Consider the following 8,385-nt stretch of genomic DNA (forward strand, 5'->3'; position numbering starts at 1 on the left):
GTGTCATTCTTGAGAAGAGTTGCACACTCTTCATGTATAGCCTTCTTCTAGTTGTCACCCTTAAGGTATCGAGGCAAGTGGACACGAACTGATAACAAACTCAACAGTTTGAAATAATGCACAGCCAACATGTTCATAGAGGGCGACAAGACTTGACCGCCAGCAACGGCAAGGAGTTTTTTATCTTTATTTTTTTTATTTCTTTTTACCCTTTTTAAATAAGTTTTAAACATATTAAATATTATAAAAATGGGTACCCCTGACCCAAATGGATAAGTGAAGGACGCAACCTCATTTCTATCTGCGGAACGATCTAAACGAACCAAAATAGATATACTTTGTGTTGGAAATGGGTCGGCGAGATGCTCCAGGAGAAATGTTCCTCCAAGAGATGACCTGAAAAAAAAAAGTTTTATGATACAGAAAAACTGGCGAACTTCTTTTTTCTTCAGTAAACCCAAACGAAGAGAGTACACGGGAGACTGTGCGTCCGTGCAGCTGTTTGACGAGTGACAGATCAGGAGGGATCTCAGGCATCTGGGCGAGATGCCAACAAGGAGCAGCCAGGTCTCACTTCCCAAAGCGGCGAGGAGCATCCAGGTGGACGCATACTGTCTTTTTTTGCGGGATTATCGAGCGAAGCACTTACCTTCTTCTCTCTTGCTGTCTTCTCGGTTCGATGGTTTCAGTTCTGAGTGCCCACCACTGATTCATCCTGCATGCATGTCGCACACATAGCAAAGGACATGGTGGATATGGTAGAGCTGATCAAGATAGAGCAAGAAGATGGCACGGCTGTGGCCGGCGCCCAGGAGGAGAGAGGTGCCGAGAAACTCGGCAGCCACAAGGAGCAGATCACATCCGGGAAGGTGAAGAAGACGAGGAGGAAGCAGAGCGTCTCTGACCAACAATGGAAGCGGGCTTGCATGGATTGCACAAAGAGGTGCGCCCGAGTCCACGGCCGCGCCGCTTCGTCCTCCTCCGACAAGGCTCCGCCGGCGACGCCGCCGTCTTTCTTCAAGGTCATGATGGGCCACTTCTCTGAAAACATGGTAAGAAACTACAGATTTTCCCCACTCACTACTGCATACACATTGACAAGTTCAGAACCAGATTGATGTCTGTACATTCTGCAATGGTGCAGAGATCCATCGGTGAAACTGACTATGTAAACTCACTGTAAATATTGTACGCATGCATGCAGGAGATACCGCCGCCATTTGCCAAGACCATCGCGGACCTGGCGGGCTCCTACTTCTACCTCGAAGACGCCTTCGGGCTCCGGTGGCGGGTGCGCCTGTGCTGCTCGCTCGACAGCGGCCGCTTGTCGTTCGGGCAAGGTTGGAAGAACTTCGTGCTGGACCACGCCGTGGCCGTCGGCGAGTTCCTGGTGTTCACGCACATCGCCAAGTCAGTCTTCGCCGTGCAGATCTTTGCTAAGTCGGCCTGTGAAAGACTGTATCTCTGCGAGAAGAACAAGAGGCAGAGCCGGAAGAGGAAGCCGAAGGAGAAGACGAGCTTGACCGGCGATGGCACGGTGAGAGCGAGCAAAAAGAGCACCGTCGGTAAAGATAAATGCGGTAAGAAGAAACAGCGTACTGACTCTGATCTGTTGGATGAAGATCAAGCTCACGATGATCAAGATCAAGAAAATGTGGCGGATGCGTACACTGAATCTGAGAAATGCGAGGGGTCTAGTTTTCTGACAGGCGCGGAACTGAGCACGCCGTTGGCCATGATGAATATTGACGATGAGATCACGGATGATATATTTCTGACGGCTGATGCATACCAATTCGAAGCTGATCTCTGTAATCAAGACACAGAAGCATTTTCTGTGGAAACGGGTATGAATCATCTCGCTGTTGCCCATGGCCAAACTTCAGGTTTCAGTTGTGCAGAGCCGAGCTCATGGAATTGTGAATCTTCCGTGGGAGTTTGCCTGGAAAATAAAGAGATCGCCGGTCTACCAGTAACAAGTACTGATGCTGATAATGATCCAGACAACAAAGAGTCACCAGGCAACGAATTGTCAACATTTAGAGCAGACAAATCTTCTTGTGATGTTGATGCACAAGTGCCTCCTAGTGAACTTGTAGTCGAGACTTTCAAGAAGGATGGAGAGTATTCTTTGTCCCCACCTGGTGACAACCATAACCCAGTTGAACGAAGACAAGGTAGTATATGTTCTTAATCAAACTTGTTTTGTAGACAAGACATGTTTCCTAACTTGGGATTACTGAGCAGCCACTCATATACACGGTGACTTTGTCTCAGAAGCTGCTTCTGCGAAGCAAGATATTGAACAACAAATGCAAGAGGATCCAGGGCATAATGTTGCAGAAATTATGCCAGGTGACACAAATCCTGGTGAACTTTCTGAACTCAATCAAGGAGATCCTGCGCAAACTGGTAATACATGTCTACTGCCAGCTCTTGGCGGCACGACACAATATATCCTAGATTGAAGAGTCTTGTTCTCATTTTATTTTTTGCGAATAGAATTTTGTTCTCATTGCATGTGTACATCAACAAATGGATAACATGAAATTTCTCTCGGGTGAACAACAGGCAAAAACCTTGTCCTGAAAAGCGAGTGTCCGAAAACAAACAATAGAAAGTTCTGCGTCGCGGTGCCCCCACCAGATCAAACATGGCTGGTGAGTAGCCTTCATTACGTACACTCGTTGCAACGCAAGGGGCAAGGGCAGCTAACTTGTGGTTTTTCCTTCAGGAGTTTCCTTGCCGGCTGCCAGTTCTCCCGAGAAGGAAGAAGCATGGGAGGAAGGTGCTGGTAGTTGAGGATCCATGCACGAGACACTGGCCGGTGCTGTACCTGTGCACCCCCAGCTTCAGCGGATTGGTTACAGGGTGGGCTGACGTCCATGCAGAGAACGGCCTGAATGAAGGCGACACCTGTGAGCTCGAGCTCCATAGTAGCAACTCCAACCTGGCGCTCCGTGTGCGCGTGCCCGGTTCTCAGTAGTAGCCCCCTGTTGGCTTGTAAGATGGCCAGAGGTGAAAACTGATCTTGTTCTTGTAACTGGATCCTTACTACTAGTAGACATATTTAGTCCACTGTCTGCAAGAAAAAAGGGAGGCCCTGATGCTGATGTTAGCACTAATCTTGCCAAAATTTGTTCATTGTTGCACACACATACATGTTACAGTTAGGATGCGTACACGTTTGCTTATAGGCCCATGAAGTGGCCCGTTGTGTGCATGTAGACAGTCTTATCATAAAACGAGAAATAATCAAATATAAATCAACATAACTCTGAGAGTAAAGGTTTTACTCATAGTGCAACTTAATTAAGATCAGCATGGTTTTACTGAAGAGAAACTTGCAAGTGAGTACATCTCCAAAAATAAAGAAACTAGACAAATGCAACAAGTTATTTCGCTTTGGATCATGCTAACTATATCTCTCACATTCACCAAAGCTTTTTCAAAGAATATGAATGGTAAACTGATCCATTGCAGCGGTGACTCAGTTCACCTATCTTACTGCTTGCGACTAATGCTCAGCTAGAAATCCATGTCCAAATGTTTAACTGCAACAACAGTGTGGAATTCCACTACCAAACTAACTGAGCAAGCATTATCAACAAAGAGGAGTGTCAATACAGTCAGCATGGTTTTTCACCTTTTAAAAGTTTATTGCAATTACCCATGCGACGTTTTTGTCAACGAAAAGTGGGTTGCTTACCTTTAAATGTGTTGATACGAACAAGCTTCCAAACTGCAAGAAAGGGAACACATATTTTGGCAGAAATAAGATATCACAGAGCTGTCCTAGTCTTGAGTAACCATGTAATTTATCTGTACTTCCAGTTCCCTGAATTGCTTCTTAACACAATTCAAACAGAGGGTGTGCCAGGATAAGTAAGCTTGCAAGATAAAATGATTAATAGGCTGTGTTTTCTGTTGGTTAAAGTCATTACAATATTCACAGGAAGGCTCCAATTGGTTAAAACTTCTTTATTCCTATCCTCTAAGTGGGAAAAATACATAAGCAAGGAGCTAGACATGAAAGAAACAGAGTTTGTCATATTCACATTTTGCATGCTTTCGAAATTTAAATGAACCTAAAAGAAAGTTAAAGAAAGGAGAATCTTCGGGGAATCGTTACAAGAGCAGCATCAGCACAAAGCAATATGCAAGAGAACAGCTACATCTAGATTAATGCAATACGCAAGCCAAAACTGACAATTTGCTAGAATGTAAGAGCATCTCCACTCGTTTGGCCTGTCCACGACGAAATTCGGACGAAACAACCGCCAGATTGGACGAAATAAAGTCGTGGGGAGTACCGTATTTCCAGTTGTCCACCCGGAGTTCGGCGGACATAGTTTAAATTCAAACAAACCGTCGTCCCGCGCTACAAATACGGCCAGTTGATCGGCAAAAGGACCAGCAAAAGGATCAGCCACAGATCGGCGATAGGAGGGAAATTACACGGAAACAGGCTCATCGGCAGTCCCGGCTGGCACGGCGGTGTCCGACGGACCAGTTTCCTCACACGCCGTGGTCGAAGCGGCGGCAGTCGACGACGAAGCAGCGGCAGTCGACGTCGAAGCAGCGGCAGTCGATGGCGTAGACGGTGAGGAAGACGAGGTAGGAGCCGGCGGAGACGATGAAGAACTGGCCGGAGTGGGTCGGAGGATGTCGCTGCGGTGGCCCTGGTACCAAATCCTCGTCTCCTCGTCCATCAGATCCGTATTCCCGCCAATCAGAAACGCCAAGTCAGTGTTCCTCTTCTTCGCCGCTGCCGTCGTCTTCAGCAGGGCGATCCGGACGCCTTGGTTGGCGAGCATCTCCCGCCACCTGCCGTCGAACTTGTCGTCCCTCCCGGCGGCGTGCGTCCTCGCGTCGGCCCGAGCACTTGTCGAACGACGCCCGCAGCCTCGTCGGCGGGATTGCCCGTCTTTTTGAGATCTTTGAGCTTCTTCTGGCCGAGTTCCGGGCGCCCATCCGCCGAGCCAGCCGTCAGAGCGTCGGGGTTGTACTGCTCGGTCTTGCTCTTCGAGAGGTTCTTGCGGGTTTCCGCCCACTTCTCGCACTTCTCGATGCGGGCGTAGACGTTCAGGAACTTGAACTGCATGCCGGTGTCGTTCATGTACATGTCCAAAGCACGGCGCAGCTGGGGAAAAAGAGTACGGCGATACGGGTCAGCTCACGACGATCTACACGGTGCACAGCTAACATCGGTGATGCAGGGCCGACGGAGCATACCTTTTGCTCCAAGTCGTGGCCGCTCATCGGCCGTTCTTCGATCTCCTCCTGTATGCCGTGCCATTTGCTACACGCCGTCTGTATGATCCCCCAATGGGTGGCCATTGCCTTGTCTCCCCGGTTCATGTTCGTCTTGCTGAAGTAGGGATCGACGAGTTTGCGTTCGTCGAACGCCTGCTTCACTCGAAGCCAATATGTGTCAAACGACTGATTGGCCCCGGTTATGCCGTTCATGGACACGGTCATCCAAGCTTCGGCGAGGCACTCCTCTTCCTTCGGCGTCCATTTGATACGCGGTTCGGCAGGCGGCGAGTCCTTCTTCATCTTCTTCTTTCCCTTCGACAGGTTGGCGGCGGCTTTAGTTGGCTGTTCTTCTTCTTCGTCTTCTTCTTCGACGGCTTGGCTTCCATCGGCCACATCCTCCACATACTCGTTGCGCGCCGTGACGAGGAGGAGAACGATGGTGGACGAGAAGACGAGGACGGGAACTGGAAGACGAGGAGGAGAATGGACAAATTCGACGGGAGAGTTTGGGGATATGCAAGCAAATTGGAGGGAAATCGACATGATTTGGCTTTCCTGTCCCCGACTACGAGGGTCCACACGACGTTTCGCGCCAAATTCTTTCGTCCGGAGTCCCCGAGCGCGCCCCGGGGGACCGGGGATGGCGTGGGCTCGCCGGATGGATGAAGGGCCAAATCCGGACGAAAACGAGGAACCGGGGGCGCGACTGAGCCGAATTTCGCCGTCCGGATGGGAAAAACGTCGTTCGGGGGCCTCGTCGGGGAGACGAGTGGAGATGCTCTAACTTACTGCAAGTAAGTTTCCAGAGGTGGTCACTACTCCATAGTAATATTGGCTGAACCAAGATTACTGGAATTTTTTTGGAAAAGAGTCATTAAAGGTTTTATTATAGCGAGCGAGAAGGAAGACGAGGAAACAAACGATTGGCAGAACACAACAATATACTGTAATACTTATAAACTGCAGCTAGCTAGCTAGACGAGCTCTGGAACTGACCACTCTGTCAGTGTCTACCAACTTTAACAAAAAGGGTACCACTTTCTGCCCTCATAATACAAAATCAATCATCCTACCGTATACAAACCCTACTAATTAATTATATCATTTTTTAGGGATACTAATTAATTATACCTTAACACTTAATTATACGTGAATAAACTAGCACAGCCCTAATTAACCATATCTTATCATCCTGCTAATTAACAAGAACCGACTAAACCATTCAATACCACAAGGTCCGCCACTCCATGACAGGTTGGGTGACACACCAGGAGTAAACAAACCGCAAACATTTCATAGACCACTTAATTAATAAAGAGAGCTAGTTAACATCACTGTCAGCAGGTCACTAATTACCAAAACAAACCGCCCTATCATCATCATCCACTAATCAAGAAGTGGCAGCAAAAAATAACCAAGAAAGATAAGATTATCACCAGTCATCACACACACGTATACTCACGCACACCATGCATAGCAAAGCAGGAGAGCGGCCATGATTGCTCGCCACTATAAGAAGCAGTCCAAAGCCACTCCGTTTCCTCATCTCTCTCACAAACCCATCTCCTCCTCTCAACCGATAAACCAAAGCTAAGCTCAAGCTCAAGCATCATCAATGGAGGGCAAGGAGGAGGACGTTCGCCTCGGCGCTAACCGCTACTCAGAGCGGCAGCCCATAGGCACGGCGGCGCAGGGCACCGATGACAAGGACTACACGGAGCCTCCCCCGGCGCCGCTCTTCGAGGCATCGGAGCTCACATCGTGGTCCTTCTACCGTGCCGGCATTGCTGAGTTCCTGGCCACCTTCCTCTTCCTCTACATTAGCGTGCTTACCGTAATGGGTGTAGTTGGCAACCCCTCAGGCTCCAAGTGTGGCACAGTGGGCATCCAGGGCATTGCCTGGAGCTTTGGGGGCATGATCTTCGTGCTGGTCTACTGCACCGCGGGCATTTCTGGCGGCCACATCAACCCTGCGGTCACCTTCGGCTTGTTCTTGGCCAGGAAGCTGTCGCTGACCAGGGCCGTGTTCTACATGGTGATGCAGTGCCTGGGCGCGATCTGTGGTGCCGGGGTTGTCAAGGGGTTCCAGACAACTCTGTACATGGGCAACGGCGGCGGTGCGAACTCAGTGGCACCAGGGTACACCAAGGGAGACGGGTTGGGGGCAGAGATTGTGGGCACCTTCGTGCTCGTGTACACCGTCTTCTCTGCCACCGATGCCAAGCGCAGCGCTAGAGACTCACACGTCCCCGTAAGTGTCGTCTGTATATAGTTCACTGTCAGCGCGCCGATCACCATTCAGTTGAATTCTACAGATGGGAGGGATGGACTGGTGAATTGATGTGGGTGTAAATTTCTGCAGATCCTGGCGCCACTTCCGATCGGGTTCGCGGTGTTCCTGGTGCACCTGGCGACGATCCCCATCACCGGCACCGGCATCAACCCTGCACGGTCCCTCGGCGCTGCCATCATCTACAACAAGAAGCAGTCATGGGACGACCACGTAAGATGATGATCTCCATCCATCATTCACTACTTAGGCTTAATGATTATGATCAAGTGACTAATTAATTAATTAATCTTATTGATCTCCTGATGGCAGTGGATCTTCTGGGTTGGCCCATTCATCGGTGCGGCGCTGGCAGCCATCTACCACGTGGTGGTGATCAGGGCCATCCCCTTCAAGAGCCGCGACTAGTCAGAATCTTATTGTTCATCATGCATAGTGTGTGGTGATGGATGCGTGTGCGTACGCAGATCATTTTGCGCGCTGTAATCATCTACCTACAGTACTGTCCTGTTCGTGAGTGTGTGCGTGTCTGTCAGCGTCTTCACTGCAAAATCTGTAAATTTCAGTACATGTGTTTCCTTCTTCCCAAAAGAAAGGCAGTACTTCACAAATGTTTGCTGCAAGCATGTTACTATTCCAAGTGAAGACGCAGCTATAAATTTCTTGAACAATACATCATAGGTAGCACACACGGCACAAGGAGAAATTACTAGGACGACGATATGTTATCTTGCTTAATAGCAAAGGAGGGACTGAGCTCCTCTGTTGAAACTATTACTGCTATACCTTTGATTTTGAAAAAATTAAAAGATACGGTGTTTCAAGAGCTTTCTGAC

General features: G+C 49.1%; 2 protein-coding genes across 2 annotated transcripts; both read left to right on the forward strand.

Annotated features, from left to right (window-relative positions):
* Window positions 1-746: 746 nt before the first annotated feature.
* Window positions 747-2,986, forward strand: LOC124662585 (B3 domain-containing protein Os01g0905400-like). Its single transcript, XM_047200402.1, has 5 exons — window positions 747-1,052; window positions 1,205-2,177; window positions 2,278-2,412; window positions 2,572-2,660; window positions 2,735-2,986. The coding sequence occupies exons 1-5, from the start codon at window positions 747-749 to the stop codon at window positions 2,984-2,986; spliced, it is 1,755 nt and encodes a 584-aa protein (XP_047056358.1).
* Window positions 2,987-6,843: 3,857 nt separating this feature from the next.
* On the forward strand, window positions 6,844-8,116 carry LOC124665479 (aquaporin PIP1-5-like). Its single transcript, XM_047202888.1, has 3 exons — window positions 6,844-7,510; window positions 7,622-7,762; window positions 7,862-8,116. The coding sequence occupies exons 1-3, from the start codon at window positions 6,875-6,877 to the stop codon at window positions 7,955-7,957; spliced, it is 873 nt and encodes a 290-aa protein (XP_047058844.1). The 5' UTR covers window positions 6,844-6,874; the 3' UTR covers window positions 7,958-8,116.
* The last annotated feature ends 269 nt before the right edge of the window (window positions 8,117-8,385 follow it).

This window comes from Lolium rigidum, chromosome 6 (genome assembly GCF_022539505.1).
Source record: "Lolium rigidum isolate FL_2022 chromosome 6, APGP_CSIRO_Lrig_0.1, whole genome shotgun sequence".
Classification (NCBI taxonomy): Eukaryota; Viridiplantae; Streptophyta; class Magnoliopsida; order Poales; family Poaceae; genus Lolium; species Lolium rigidum.